The 17,282-nt window shown below is 35.0% G+C and overlaps 1 protein-coding gene across 1 annotated transcript; it reads left to right on the top strand.

Annotated features, from left to right (window-relative positions):
• Positions 1-16,137: 16,137 nt before the first annotated feature.
• On the top strand, positions 16,138-16,938 carry LOC141401490 (uncharacterized). The gene is made up of 2 exons (XM_073981758.1): positions 16,138-16,380; positions 16,472-16,938. The coding sequence occupies exon 2, from the start codon at positions 16,541-16,543 to the stop codon at positions 16,802-16,804; it is 264 nt and encodes an 87-aa protein (XP_073837859.1). The 5' UTR covers positions 16,138-16,380; positions 16,472-16,540; the 3' UTR covers positions 16,805-16,938.
• Positions 16,939-17,282: the final 344 nt, after the last annotated feature.

The raw sequence follows: 17,282 nt of genomic DNA, 5'->3' as shown, positions 1-17,282 counted from the left end.
AATGTTAGTATTTTGGTGTCATTAGCATTTTTTGCGAAAAAGATTATTAAAAAATGTAATATTCGCTATACAATCCACATTAATATTACCTGTACCAACAAATAATACCCATGTATTTTGTTTGTAGTGAACAGTATCCCCTTTTTATACCCTCCACCATAATATGGATGGTATAATTTAAAATTTAAATTTAAATTTAAAAAAGGTCAACTTTAAATTTGGCATTTCTTCGTGTTTTTATAACAATATTCAGGATCCTAAGATTTGGCCTATGGATATTAAGGTTCGCCCCTTTATAAATTTTCGGACGAACCAAACCCAACATCATCAAAACTAGTTAACGTCAGTCATGGAATAAAAATTTATTACCAGAATGTTTCTGGCATGCGTACAAAATCAAAGCAAATTTTTGAATTTTCGTCTCAATGTGATTTTGATGTGGTCGCTCTTGTTGAAACTTGGCTAAACGAGGATTTTTTTAATTCTGAATTCTTTGATCCAAACTTGTTTGATGTCTATAGAAAAGACCGTAATGTCGGTACTACTGGTTGTTCGAGAGGTGGTGGAGTGCTTATAGCCGTAAAGAAGAAGTTTAAATCATCGCTGTATCATGTAGATAATGATAATCAACTAATCACATGTATTTTTGGCGACAATATCAAATTATATTTATGTATTTCATATATACCTCCTGGCAGTCCTGGCAATTTATATGATAAACACATTTCCAATATATTAACCCTTGATGAGGTTGCCCATAACAATTCGTTTAAATGTGTATTGGGTGATTTTAATCTGCCAAACATCTCATGGACACGTCATGATTGTAGTGAGTTTTTGGATCCTATAAATGTTATCAAAGATTTTGAAATTTCTTTTACTGATACTCTTCTTGCCATGGGTTTAGTTCAAATTAATCATATATCTAATAAACTTCAACGATTTCTTGATCTTGTATTTGTATCCGATGAATGTAAATTTAACCTATATGAGCCTTTATCATTTTTATCCCCTTCGAATATACATCACAACCCGTTGGCAATTGAAATTGATTCATTTGTATATATTCCAAGTTCTTTAAATACTGATACTGCAAATTTTAATTTTAATTTATGTAATTTTGATACGCTGAATTCTATATTGGTTTCTGTTAATTGGATGGCATTGTTTGCAGAACGTTCTACACAGCAATGCTACGCCTTATTTATTGAAGAGATATCAAATATTTTAAATGAACAAGTTCCTCGTATGAAAACCAAACCTTATAAACGGCCTTGGTACAATAAAAATTTGAAGAAAATTAAAAATCTTCGTAATAAATTTCAAAGAAGATTCGTAAAATCAAAATCCCCTTACGATAGGGAAAAATTTATTCACTACCAACGTGAGTTTAACTTTCTGAACAAATATTTATATAAACAGTATTTGTATAATAAGGAATCTGAAATAAAATCCAACCCCAAAGCGTTTTGGTCATTTGTAAATTCTAAAAAGAAACATTCTAATATTCCTACCACAGTTTCTCTGAATAGTAGGACATCTAATTCGGGTAATGAAACTGTTGAGTTTTTTGCAGAATATTTCAAATCTAATTTTGAATCTCCCATATCTTTTAATGACGATTTTCGATTATCTCAAACCAGTTTAAATATTGGATCTATGTTTATTTCGAAAGATGAGGTTTATGAAGCAATAAATGAATCAAAGAATGACACTAAAATTGACTCCGATGGTCTTTGTTATTTCATCCTTAAGAAATGCAACAATAGTCTTTGTATTGCTATTGCACATATTTTCAATTTATCCCTCAAAGAAGGCGTTTTTCTAAACCGCTGGAAATCAGCATCAATTACTCCTATTTTTAAATGCGGGAATAAGTATGATGTTTCTTGTTACCGGCCTATATCTAAATTGTCCTGCGTTTCAAAGTTATTTGAACGTATTGTATACAAAAGACTATTTTTCCTAACGAAATCTGTTATTTCTCCCCAACAGCACGGATTTTTTACTGGCAGGTCCACTGTTACAAATCTTGCAACATTTAGTGAATGCTGCATTTAAGCTTTGGAACAAGGAAGCCAAGTGGAAGCAATATATACGGACTTCTCCAAAGCTTTTGATAAAGTTTCCCATTCAATATTAATTTATAAATTACAATGTTTAGGGTTTCACTCATCGTTTTTACAGTGGATTGATTCCTACTTATCAAACAGAATTTGTAGAGTTATAATTGGCGATTTTATTTCTTCTCCATATGTTCAAACATCTGGTGTTCCACAGGGGAGTGTATTAGGTCCCTTGCTCTTTAATTTTTTCATTAATGATATTTCTTCTTGTTTCGTAAGATCTCAATTCCTGCTGTATGCGGACGATCTGAAGATTTTTTCTAAAGTAGATTCATTATTAGATGCAGTTTATCTGCAGGCTGATCTTGAAAACCTACATAACTGGTGTCTTTTAAATAGAATACCTTTAAATATTTCTAAATGTTTCCATATGTCGTATCATAAATCGCGTCATCCTATTTCATGTTATTTTAAACTTGGTGGCAATAAATTGACAACAGTTGCAACCATCCGTGATCTTGGGGTTGTCTTTGATTCAGCGTTGTCATTTTTGCCTCATATTGATTATATGCTTCCAAAAGCATATAAAATGTTAGCTTATATTAAGAGAAATTGTGAAGACTTCTCAGATCCTTATACGCTTAAAGTCATTTACACAGCTTTTGTGAGATCTAGAGTTGAATATGCTTCAATCATTTGGGATCCACGTGGTATAAGCTATACTTCTCGCATAGAAAGAATTCAACGAATTTTTGTCAAATATGCGTTAAAGCCGTTTCCCTCTATTTGTACTCCCACATACATTTCTAAGTGTTTGTTATTGGGATTGCAAACTCTTGAGCTTCGAAGAAAAACTCATGCTGCTCTTTATACCCTCAGCCTTTAGGCTAAGGAGGGTATATACACTTTGATTCGATGAAAATGTGCCTCATCGAAATAATGGTTTTAGACCCCAAGTATGTTTGGACCAAATGTGTTTCAGGCAATTTGGAGTCGATATAGCCATGTCCGTCCGTCTGTCTGTCTGTCTGTCCTGCTGGCTGGAGCGCACGATAACTCTCGAACGGATGAACCGATTCCGTTCAAATTTTGGCTTTCGTAATATTTTGTCCAAACTTAGTTTAAGTTCGAAGATGGGTTATATCGGTCCACTCTTTCCGGTACCTCCCCCACATAAGTTCTAAAATGTTCGGAAAATTGTGCTAACGATAACTCTTAAAGTAAGTAACCGATCTGCTCCATACTTTACACATCGTGAACTTTCTACCAGACATAGATGAGGTTCCAATATGGTCTCAATAGGTCCACTACTTCGGGTACCTCCCACATAAAATTTCGGAAAAGTTCAGTTTAGGTCCATCTCTCGAATCGCTTTGATTTTTGTTTCAGCAACTTGTATTCACTGCCCTCCATACGACGGTACAAGCTTCATCAGGGGCAAGTCCATACTTCCTGAGAAAATAGCCTGCAAGTTGCAAAAACCCCTATGACACCGTGTGAGATGGTTGGAGCGCAAGATAACTCTCGAAGGGATCTGCCGATTCGGTCTAAAATATGGCTTTAGTAATATTTTGTCAAAACATAGTTTAAGTTTGAAGATAAGCCATATCGGTCCACTCCTTCGGGTACCTCCCCCACAAAAGTTCAAAAATGTTCGGAAAAATTGTTCGTACGGTAACTCTTGAAGGGAGTGGCCGAATTTGTCCACACTTTACATATCCTAATATATCTACCAGATATAATTCAGGTTCAAATATGGACTATATTTGTCCACCCCTTCCGGTACCTCCCACACAAAATTGCGGATAAGTTCACTTTAAGACCTTATATCGAATCGCTTTGATTTTTGTTGAAGTAACTTGCATTCGCTGCCTCAATTACGATGGTAAAAGTTTTTTAGGGGCAAGTCCATACTTCTTGTGCACACAGCCCGAAGAGTGTAAAAACCCCCTATGGCACCATATGTTGTGGCTGGAGATCCACTTCCATAACGGTCAATGTCGATCCATTCCTTTTAGTATCTCCTCCGCAAAACTTTTGATCTTTAATCCTAATCAACATTTTTGTCGGTTCAAATGCCCAACATTTTTAAAACCCCCTGAATAAATACGTATTTTGGAAAAAAAATTGTTTCAATATACACTGGCTGAGGGTATATCTCTGTCGGCAAAGCCGACTGATACTTTTTTACTTGTTTTGTCTTCGATTTGATTAATAATTCAATCGATTCATCAGATTTACTATCGCGTATACCGCTTTATGTACCACCTAGGCAAATGAGATTCACCGAGGTGTTCAACGTTTGTCTACACCGCGTTAATTACGCTAATCACAGTCCATTAACACGGGCTTTTTGTTTTATTAATTCTGTAAACTTAAATTATCAAAAGAAATTTAGTAAGCATATAGAATTCAGCATTTCAAAAGAAAATTTTAAATTATATTTTATAACTAGATTTGATTAAACAATACATACTTTTTCCTATTTCTACATAGTTTTAAATCATAGTCTGTAAGGAAATTATGTTCCATAGACCGAAATAAATAAATAAAAAAAAAAAATAAAAAAAAAATAAAATTTAAATAAAAAATTTAAATATAATTAAATTTGACATTCCATTTGTAACACATCGAAATATTCATCGGAGATCCCACAAAGTATATATATTCTTGATCAGGGTAAACTTCTAAGTCGATATAACCATTTTCGTCTGACCGTCCGTCCGTCTGTTGAAATCAAGATACATCTCGCAATTTTTAAGATAGAGCGTTGTAATTTTGTATAGAAGTTTCTATTACTCGTAGGATGTTTAGTATTGCAAATTTGCTATATCGGTCCACGTTTTGATATAGCTCCATAGAACGGTACCACCCACTTTTTGGTATTTTGAAGGTTTAGTATAGCCGAAATGACTGAAATTTGGTACTTATTCTTCGCTGGGGGTATAAAACGTTTTACCAGAAATTTGTCGGTACAGGCCCACGCCTTAGTATAGCCCTCATAGAACGCTACCTCCGATTTTCTGTATTTTTAAGGTTGTGGCCGGAGCAACCCACCGCAATGGCTGAAATTTGGTATTAGTCTTTGTTGGATGAAAAGGCCTTCCTGACTGAAATTCGTCGGTATAGGTCCACATTTCGATATAGGTTCATAGAACGGTTTCTCCTCATTTTCGTAATTCTGAAGGTTGTGACGTCATTATTCCACCGAAAGAGTGAAATTCGTTATTTAGTCTTCCGTGGGGTTATTTAATATTCCTGAAAAGAATTAACAGTATAGGTCCGCGGGTTCCTATATCCCACATAAAAAACGTACTACTTGATTTTCGGTATTTTGAAGGTTTTACCGGATTATTGGAAATTTGGTGTTTAGTCTTCTTTGAGTCTAAAATCTTTCCGCCTGAAATTTGTAGTTATCTCCCGAATTTCGGTATTTTTAAGGTTAGCCACGTTGTTTTACCGAACTTTGTATTTAGTCTTCTTCATAAACGAAAGGAAACTAATTGTTCCATTTTGCTTCAATACAACTCGTGGTGGAGGGTATAACAAGTTCGGCCTGGCCGAACTTAACGACGTTCTAACTTGTTATGTTCTTGTAAAAATTGTTTAATTATTTAACTAAGGAACAAACGATATTTTAAAAACAAGTAAGAGAGGGCTATAGTTAGATGGGGCCGAACATGCGATACACTACTTGCACTGGGCATTAGTTTTCCACGTTTTTTTTATATTATTGCGACGCGTTATATGTTATTTTAGAATGCGTATTAAGAAAAAATGTGATTTTTACCGAATTGACCAAAGAACAAGTAAGAAAGCACCAGCTAGCAGTGCCTCTGACCAAAAAATAAAAAGAAGCAAACCCCATAATTATACCGTATATAAAATATATTGATTTTGTATCACAAGTTTGCTTCAAAATTAGTGGAATAATGTGGGACTATACTAAATCACTGGAATATGCCAACAATTTTAATTAGCAAACATCTGCTTCAAACTTATGTTGAAAAAATTCAAAACGATCTGAGAGGAGCTCTTAAACTTCACTTTCTCCAAATTAAGTGTAGAAGGTACTCAAAAGAGTGGATCTATAAAGTCTATATTCGAACCCGATGTGTAAGAGGAATAACATAATTTACTGATGTTGGACCAAATGGAGAGCTCCATTCGAAAGTTATCGTTCACACCATTTTTTGAACTTTTGTGGGGAAGGAGTGACCCGATATGGCGCATCTTTGAACTTTAACGAAGTTTGGGGAAAATATTACGAAGTTCAAAATTTTGTTCGAAGGCAGACGGACAGGGCTAAATCGAGTGCATATTTTATAAACGAATCCCCTCCAAACATACTTGGTCTAAAACCATCATTTCTATTAGCCACATATTCGGTCGAGATAAAAGAAGACTAAACAATATATCGAGGTATTGCATCGCTTTTTACCAAAGGTTATACACAAACTTCAGACCCTGTACAGTATTGCATCAATTAAACAAGTAGGAAAAGCGTTAAGTTGGGTCGGGCCGAACTTGTATACCCTCCACTACAAATTTCAGCCATTTCGGTGGATTAATGTCGCCACAACCTTCAAAATACCGAAAATCGGAAGGTACCGTTTTTGGGGGCTATATGATGGCGTGGACCTATACCTACAAATTTCTGGGGGAAAGTTTTATACCTCCATCGAAGGCTAAATACCAAATTTCAGCCATCTCGGTGTGATAATGGCGCTAAAACCTTCAAAATACCGAAAATCGGGAGATATCGTCCTATGGGGGCTATATCAAGACGTGGACCTATATAAACATTTTATGGAAGAAATGTTTCTTAGCCTCTAGAAACACAAAATACAAAGTTACAACCGATTCTGTTGTCAAATGGGACTAATACATTCAAAATATATTAAAATGACGCGTACTTTATATGGGGCGTTATATGGAAGCTATACCAAAACGTGGACCTACATATATAAACCAACATTGGTACGAATGTTTTTTGTCTTCTGGAGACACAAAATACCAACTTACAACCAATTCGGTGGTAAAATGGGACAAATATCTTAAAAATTCCTTAAAACGACAACGCGTCATTTTGTACATACATATAATAAATTTTCCCGAAATTTCATCCACCTACGTCAATCCGTTCGGACGCTAGTGATTTCCACAGACGGACGGACATGGCTAACGATGTAGAATTGCACACTGATCAAGAATATATATAGTTTGTGGGGTCTACAATGATTATTTCGAGTAGTTACAAACGGAATGACAAACTTAATATACCCCCATCCTATGGTGGAGGGTATAAAAAATATAAATTTCTCTATCATGGTTTAAAAACATTTTTAATGATTGCGACATTTTCTAGCTGTATGTAGTTGTTTGCGAACAAACCTTAACGACAAGGAATTATATGTTTTACCGTAGTTCTGTTATTCAACCACTATATTGCTATAATTTACATGGGGGAGAGGTCAAGAGTTAGTTTTCAAGTTTCGCGTTCCTATTTTGTCGGAACTCAAAACATGGAACAAAAACTTAATGTGAATATTTTCCCAAAAATATTATGGCCGATTTCACCCGCTAAATACTATCCTGTTATTATCCAAGATGATTGGTATATTTATTTTTTTGACCAAAACCCTAACCACGAAGATATAGTCATAAAATTAAAAATTGTAGCAAATTTCACACAAAAGTTTTGGTTAATTTTACCTGCTTAACATTATCTGATCATCACGTAAAATCGCAAGCTACTTCTCTGTCGTATACCCAAAACTAACTTAAAATTTCACGTCTCGCAAACTGCCATTGCGACCTACAGAGCCGCAACAAATATGGATACAAATTTAGTTTTTGGTCCATTTCACCCCATAAATATTTCACGATCATCGCCAACTATGAATTTTGGTATACCACATATTTTGCGGTGTTACATGTATTTTTCGAAAAACAAATTTATAATACCTTTTCCACATTGTTGTGTAGGGTATGATAATGTTTTGATATGTATGTACATTGACTACAAGGACCCTAATGAGCCCATAATAAAAATTTCTCATAGGAGTAAATAGAAACACATACATTAATAATGTGGATTTCAACCCGTATGCCATAATAGGAAGTGGTTCACTTAAAAATTCTTATAGAATTAATTAAAAATATGTTGTTGATTGGCAATTTTAGCTATCTTCATGTTTCACACTAATTTTCGCAAAATTCGTAACCGACCGAATTTACCGAATGCGTGCATTTAATTTACATAATTTTACTCTTGTTATCAAAACATCAAACATACAATTTTTCATCACAATTCACAAACCACACATGTATGGTACATTACCGGTACGTTATGTTTTAGTGAACCGACCAGCGGTACATTACGATCATCGTACTGTACTGTACTTCACTAAAAAATCGTAGCGTACCGCAGTCGGCACAGTAAGATTTTCGTTGTGCTCCGGTACAGTATCACTAAAAAATTTTTTAGTGTTTGTGTGCCGGTACGGTACATTCGTAGTGTACCTATCCACCTTGGTACGGTACAGAACGGTACGGTACGATATTATAGTGTTTATTTTCGAACACTGGAAAGTGGACGAAGTTAATATTATGAACCCGGAAGGACAGTTATGCCGTAGGTCAAACTTCTGAGTTATGGCGTGATGCATACATTCTTGATGAACTTTAAGAGCACGACAATAAGCCCGTAACATAAATTCCATTTCGCTATAACTCAGAAGTTTGACCTACGGCATAACTGTGTGCTTCGTAATTCCAAGCATTGAAGAAACTTTATCTAAAACGAACCCTGTTTTAATTGATACAAATCGTATCGGGGAATAAAACAACGTCTACGCGGAGATTAATTAAACCTAATTCCGTAACAATACGTTTATAAGATCGTCACAGGTGACGAATCATGAATCTATGCATATGAGCCCAAAACAAAACAACAATGGGCAGTGTGGTTATTCGAAGCCGAGCCAAATCCAATAAAAGTTCTTCGTGGAAGAAGCACATCGAAGCAAATGCACGCATGTTTCTTCGGCAAAACTGGTTATGCGGCGACTGTTCCCCTTAAGCGCCTTAAGCAACCTATGACCGTCAATTTTGTGTGGCACACCCCAATTTGTTTGCCTGAAGTCTTCGGAGAAATTCGTAAAACGAACAAGAAAAGACGAACCATTTCGCACCAGCGCCTATTTACCGGCCAAATTTGGAATTGATAGGCCATCCGCCTTACAGCCCTGATTTGGCCCCCATTGACTTCTGTTTTCCCGTTCGTCATGAAAAGAAATGTGTGATCAAAGATTTTCGTCCTTTCGGAGGTGTCTCAATCGGAGCGGCAAAATTGTTTTGAGCACATGCAAGAGAATATATAACATTCGCGTTTTCATTATTAGACCAGAAACTTATATAGTAGCCCTCGTATTACTTGAAAATATCCTATTTAACAACTCCCATTCGTGTTGCGACTGACGCGTTCAGGAGTTCGTTAGAAAAAGATCCTGCTCTGCTTTTTCGTTACCAACAAGTCCCGTACGACCTGTGATCCACGTAAGAACTACTCTAGTCAGACGCCCTACAACTCTTTTTTTTCATTCTTTCGCGAGCTTTTGTTTTGTTTTGTTTGAGATGCTAAAGAAGCAAGAAGAACACTTCAATCCTCAGATAACTTTGTGGATATCGAGATAAAGAGACGAAGACACTTTACAATCCTTTTTGAGCAGTCGGTGTACACTTTGCAGTAGTATCCCTTGAGGAGCGATCCATTATTATGTATATTAATTCATATGACAGAAATCTTCCCTGAACGCGAATGAACGTTCATGAAAAAAGACAACATAATAAGTAATGTTCATTGGCATAATGTATAGTATTGGTTACAATTTCAATTGAAATACAGTCGAAATCGCTAATAACGTCATCGTTTATATCGTCATATTGCTTATAACAACGAAATCCAAAAGTCTCGAATTTCTTCCCTTTCTAGCCCACACAAATAAATATCGCTTGTAACGACATCGTTTATAACGACATATCAGCTGTAACGTCGTCTTTTCGCAAATATTTGGAGTTTGTTATCGGTTATAACTACGAAATATACGAAGAAGAAAAATTTTGCTCTACTTTTTGTTGGAATATATACTCGTAAAAAAACCAACATATGTACAATATATTCGAAGATGGGGTTGAACAACTGAATTACGATCAAAAACCTATGACTGATTTATAACTAGACATCGGATTTTAGCATGTTTTTTATTTCTTATCCGATTGGACTCAAATTTTGGATCTAGGCGTTTTGAGGGTCAATTTTTCAATATTTGGGGTCATACCAAAAACATGCAAAAAATGCTAAATATGCACATGTTTTTTTGACGAAAATCGTCAACTAAATTTGGAAAATCATCAAAAAAGCGTTCTAAATTAAGCTTTTTGCCGTTTAACATAGTTTTTTGCAGATTATTATGTTATTGAGACTCTCCAGATATTCTACCGCAGCAATAAATCTGGACTAATAAGAATTAAATCAGTTTTCACAAGGTGAGAAAATGTCAAATAACCCAGCATTCCTATTACAACATAAGTTGCTTCCTATACAAATGTAGGTAATGGAAAATTTTCAAAAACTCAATCAGAAATGTCAAAATCAACGTAACCAAATATGGTGATAGTTTCTACTCGGCCAAAATTGTCTAGCAGTAAAACAAAGGAGCTAGAGTTAGTCATCGAAATTTTTGTTTAAATAAAAGCGCAATTTTTTCTAGTTTGTGGAAAAGGGTTTGTTTTTTAGCACAAAAAGGGAAAAAGTACTAGAGTACTACTTACGATTCCAGGTTCTGGAATATAACTATAATTAGAAGTATACGTTTTGAATATCCATCTTGAATATCTTTGGAAAAATGCTCTAACGGCCGCTTTAATATTGATGACATGGTTTTAGTTTAATGCACTAAAAATACATAATTTTATAATATCGATCTATATTGTACGCATACAACCGCTTAATGCAGAATTGTCAGAATTTCTAAATAAAACATTGAAACTTAATTTTTTTAAATTATTTTTTATTTTTAACTTTTTAGTAAATACATTTTTTGACCACTGAGAACCCCAAATGCCGAATTATAGTCCATTTGAGCAGAAAATGTAGATTAAAATGCTTGAAATTGGGTGGTACAGTTATATGGAGGCTATATTAAACCTTGACCTACGTCCACAATTTTTAGTGGGGAAGTTCCTGGACTATTGAAAACTCCAAATGCCAAGTTACAGCAAATTCGGGCTAAAAATAAAGACAAAATCTTAAAAATACCAGAAGTCGGGCGGTACCGTTATATGAAGGCTATAGGAAATAATGGTTTTGGTTTCATATTCATGTATTGTCATCGAAATCTGAAAAATGTGCAATGTGTTACTTCGATTGGTCAACTGCAACCGTGCTAAAAATCAGTTACCAGATTTTAAAAGGGGGTCAAGTTAGACACCGTAAAAACACTGTAAGAATGGACCAATATTAGTTTTGATTTCATATTCATCTATTGTCATCCAAATCTAAAAAGTGTGCAAAGTTTAAGTACAATTGGTCACCTGCAACTGCGTGAAAAATGAGTTACCAGATTTGAAAAGCAAAATACCCGAAATCGGGTGGTACCGTTATATGGGGGCTACAGGAAACAATGGGCCTATATTTGTTTTGGTTTCATATTCATGTATTGTCATCTAAATCTGAAAAGTGTGCCAAGTTTTAGTTCGATTGGTCAACTGCAACCGTGTTAAAAATCAGTTACCAGATTTGAAAAGTGGGTCAAGTTAGACACCGTAAAAACACTGTAAGAATGGACCAATATTAGTTTCGATTTCATATTCATCTATTGTCATCCAAATCTAAAAGGTGTGCAAATTTTAAATTCGATTGGTAAACTGCAACTATGTGAAAAATGAGTTACCAGATTTGAAAAGCAAATTACATAAAACACTGTAAAACAGTGTAAAAATTGACCAATATTGGTTTTGATTTTATACTCGTGTATTGTCATCCAAATCTGAGAATTGTGCATAGTTTTAGTTCGATTGGTCAACTGCAACCGTGTTAAAAATGAGTTACCAGATTTGAACTAAACACTCACCAAGGCAAGTTAAATAAAACACTGTAATAATAATAAAAATATAGTTCATTCATTCCTGCTACAGGAAAACAAGTTTGATAACACAATCGAAAAGTCATAACCCTTTTGTATACACAATTAATTAACTTATACCTGCCCGTGTACTCGATAATTTGTACTAATTATTACAAATGCTTCGAATTTTGACAGTTGTTTAATGGAGAAGTTGCTGTAAAAATTATTTCAGCAAGGATATAGTACCTTTTATAATACATTAGTCTTGTTGTATATATAAAGAAAAATATTCGCCGCAATTTTGTCATAAAAGTTGCCAAAGGCACTATACACCTAAAAGGCAACGATTTCATGGAATCTTAATTTCCAAAAAAAAAAAATAAAATTTCACATCTGTCCCGTGTTTTGCTTACATCCTGATGTAAACTTTAAATACCTCATATTTCTAGCTCTACTTTCACAATCTGATCGGCTTTTTCTGTAATTTGGGAAAATTGAGTCTTGTTGCATGGTAAATTGATAAAATGTAAGGAAAGGAACAAATACGGGCAATGCCATTAAAAATGTCAAGATTGCCGTGTAGAAAAATCTCACTATTTTTTACACGTAGAGCACTTTTTACTTCTATATTTCATTGAAGTGTAGATTTAAAACTTATGAATGCCTATAAATCCTTTATACGAAAAAGTAAGGAAATTGCATTTATTTAAACAAAAACCAAAACATATTTATACCCAGTACAAAGTCACCTAATTTTATTAATATAGTTTATAACAGTCTCTTGACCGACGTTATAGCGATTTCGACTTTATTCCATCTTGGAACTGGATCTTACTGGGAGTCATTCCCTTTCCCTTTGACTAAAAAAAATGCAAAACAATCCTCTAACAGCCATGAAACTGCTCGTAAACAAAAATGTTGGACTTATGTAAGTGAATTGTCGGATATAGACTTCTTGCAACTTGACGTACATTTAAAAGGTTTATTGCCCATAGACTGACGAAAATGAAAAAGGAATAAGCAAATATTAAAAAAAATTTGAACCATTATCTCAGGGAATACGGACTTATCCTAATACTAATAGGTGTCGCTACGACAACAAACTTCACCTGCCACCCAAAGGAGGACCGTCTTTGAACTTGAGGTTGGCCAATATATTACGAGGTACAATGTTGTGATCAAATTGTTTGATCCGTTCAAAAGCTTTAGTGTACACCAGCCAGCCAGCCAGAAGACCGGACAGGCCTAAATCGACTCAAATATAGACTGAAAAAGATTTCGTTCAAACATACAAGTAAGAAAGGGTTAAGTTCGGCCGGTTCGAACTTTTATACCTTCCACCATAAAATACATTTTAATATAAAATAATTGTTCCACAAACATCCCATACGGGACAAGGGAGACTTCTCTCATACCAATGAGTGCACCCCGATTCATACTAGCTCAATGATAAGGGACCTACTGTTTATTGCCGAGTCCGAACGGCGTGTCATAAGACACCATTTGTAGAGAAGTTTTTAATGTCGCCAACATTACTGAGGGGTATTTTGCCACCGTTGAAATTTTTGATGTTGGCTGGCCGGGGAATCGAACCCACGACCTTTAGTGTGCAAGGCGGGTGTGCATACCATTGCACCACGGTGGCACCCAATACATTTTAATTAGTGACCACAATTTTAAGTGGTGATATTTTATGACAGAAAATGTATCCACAAATTCCTTCAATCGGACGCCACCTTTATATGGTGGATATATAAAACTGTGGACCTATGTTGAACAATTTTGGTGGAGAATTACAGATAGTTGGCCAAAAAGTAGTTAAAATTCTCCACATAACTAAAATCGGGAGGCATCGTTATATGGGGGCTACATCAAAACATGGACCTATATTGAACATTTTTAGTTGGGTAGTTTTGTGACTACTGGGAACTGTAAAAGTCAAATGACAGGTACTTCCGTCAAGAGGTATCTAAAATCCTCAAAACACCGATAATTTGAAGATACCGTTATATGGGGGCTATACCAAAACAAGGACCTATGTCGACAATTTTTTGTGGCGATATTTTGTGACCACTGGTGACGGGAAATAAAACATTAAATTACAGGTAGTTCGGTGAAAAAAATGGGGGCTATAACAAAACATGGACCTATAATGACGATTTTTGTTGGAAAAGTTTCGTGGTCACTGTGAACCTCAAATGTCAAATTAGAGTTAGTTCAGTTAAAAATTGTAGCTAAAATCCTCAAAATACCGAAAATCGTGAGGTACCATTATATGCGGTCTATACCGATACATGGTCCTATGTTAAAAATTGTTGGGGGAAATGTTTTTTGACCACTGGTAACGGGAAATCAAACGTTAAATTACAGGTAGTTCAATCAAAAATGTAGCTTAAACCCTAAAAATACCGAAAATCGGGTGGTACAGTTATATGGGGGCTATACCAAAACGTGGGCCGATATACGCCATCTTCGAACTTGACCTAACTATGGAAAAAATACACTCGGGTTCAAAAAAAAGCGTTCTAACTCAATTATTGCGGACACTAGGTTGTTTATAACAGACGGACAGGGCTGATGAAGAATATATGTATATATACTTTATATGGTCCCAAATGATTGTTTCAATGCGTTACAAATGGAAAAAGAAACTAAATATACCCAGCACACTATGGTGGGGGTATAAAGAAATCACCGGGGAATTTTTAAATAAATCGCAAACAAAATTCACATTTGTAGGGTTTTTAGGTTTTCAGGACGTTGCTTGAAAACGGCAAGTCTTGTGGAAATTGGACTTAAGAAAATCTTATAGCTGTGAAAATTCTCTACAAGATTCGCTTTTATAATTTTTTCCTAGGTTGTACCATTTTTGAGATATACATATAAGTTTAAATTGGGGTATTGCACTAACTCCATCGTCTGCTTATAAAACACGGTGCGTTTAACTTTAAATGAAAATTTCTTACACCTGCGGAGCTTTTGCGGATTCTGAAACAACAATTCTCTAGTCCGATTTCAATAAGACTTGCCGTCTTCAAGCAAAATTCCGATTTATTCCGATTTTTATTTATATATTTTTGTTTGTTTTTGATTCTTTTCATTTGATAATCCGCAAAAACTTCCCAGGTTTATGCAAGGCTGGGGGAATAAAAATATGTTGAAAGGAAAAGGTAGTGTTTGACTTTGGTACTAATATTACTTAGACAAAACGTCGTATCAACATTTGAATCACGAATATGATTGCTTTTGAGATAAGTATTTTTTTTATATTTTGGATATCCCCGGCATTCAATTTAAGCGGATGCTAAAATAAATCCGAAGTCTACTGAAGGCACATATCCGGTGTTTTGTTACACGAAAGATAAATCTAAAATGATAATCCGTCTGTTACAAGCACTTTATTCTATTCATTAAAACCACACCAAAAATAAAGGGTAGCGTGTAATAATGGCCCTAAAAGTGCCACATGGCAATATTTCATCTCACTCATCGGAATAGTTCAATAAAATGCAATAACTTGACTGTGAATGGATATGTAGAGGGGCCACCATGTATTCTGGCGAACAAACATATGCAAATGTATACAAAGAAATGTAGAGAAAACCTATACTTTACAAACGTTACACATACGTTAGGCAGGTCATATGAATACAACGGATTTTCTCAAAGGTATACTTCAATTAAAAGTGGAATTTCTAATGAGTATCGGACCAAAATGCTCAACCAAAAATTTTAAAATTTACCTTTTAATAAATCTGTGTGTTTATGCAGCGGCAAAGAGGTAGCCACCGAGCATCAAACAAATGGATTCCAACACAATACATTTTTTTCCTCTCTCGGGTATGAGTTAAATGGTTCTCGCAATTTGCGATGTTTGACTTTTCTTTTTTCTTCAACAACGGGCAAAGTGTTGCCAATTTTTAAATCGTCTCTGAAAAATTTTAGTTAATTTCGAAAAACCGGCAAGCATACAACACCGAACGAACGATCGACAACGGAGGAAAATAATTTTCAAAACAAAAACGGAAAAACTAAAAAAGACAAGCGGTTGGCTAGTTCGCTGTTCTGTGTTGTGAAAATAAAAAGTGAATGTAATAATAAAAAAAAAATATTGTGAAAATTTGGGACAATTTTTTTAGAAATATAGCCGAAATCTTTACAAACGCAGCATAACGCAACAGAAAGTATGCCCTGAGGAGACCACAAAATTAAATTATTGATTCCCTAAAACATTTGTGTTTGGCTCGTTTTTATTTTGGTTTCGTTTCATTTCAGCTGACGAATGTAGCAGCAAAAAGCATATCGGGAGTGGAGGAAGAAACATTCATCCATCCAAAGACCAGAATGGCAATACTTTTAGTACACTTGCGACGCCTTATACTCTTGATAAGCATCGTCTATTTGAGTGGCGCCTTTGTGCGAAAACTGTTGACTGATTCGCGTCAAGCCTACCTGGTGCATATGAACAGCGGCAAATCCCTGTTGTGGGCGAAACATTTGCACTTCCAGTGGTGGGCCTACATCTATACATGCTACGCCTATATCGTGCTGGTAAATTATGTGAATATGCGACGCTACACTACTCTGTTGGAATTCTTTTTCACTTGAGATGAGAAAAGACAAGAAGACATTTCCCTAGTTCTTACTAATCCACTAACCAAACGGGGGCAGGAATTATAATCCAAGGGCTGAAAGCGAAAAACACATTTGCTGTGCAATAAAAAAAACGCAATAAAACTGAATGTGCATTTTTTGTTTTAGTCTGTGAGTTTTTCGTATTGTTTGGGGTATTTTGCTTTTAATTTGCTTTTGCGGCATACCCAAGATTAAAATCTATTTTTGTCGTTAGATTTACATATATCTGTATATACACAGATTTGATGAAGTAAATCATAATACTTATACGTCGTACATATGCATGTATGTATGTTTGTCAGAACGTTTGTGCGGAAACAATGTTGTCGTCATCAGAGGCATCGACAATTTAAGAATTCTATTGTACGAGGCCGTTAGCAATAATGCTAGTTAAAATACTAAAACTTGTACCGCTTTTTGATATCTTTTACCTTCAGAAATGAATAATATA

The sequence above is a fragment of the Musca autumnalis genome, unplaced genomic scaffold (assembly GCF_047663935.1).
Source record: "Musca autumnalis isolate F117 unplaced genomic scaffold, ASM4766393v1 scaffold_4, whole genome shotgun sequence".
Lineage (NCBI taxonomy): Eukaryota > Metazoa > Arthropoda > Insecta > Diptera > Muscidae > Musca > Musca autumnalis.
This window is presented reverse-complemented; position numbering and strand designations above follow the sequence as displayed.

Coding starts and splice junctions, on each gene's coding strand:
- LOC141401490 (XM_073981758.1), top strand. CDS start 16,541: ATGGCAATACTTTTAGTACACTTGCGACGCCTTATACTCTTGATAAGC.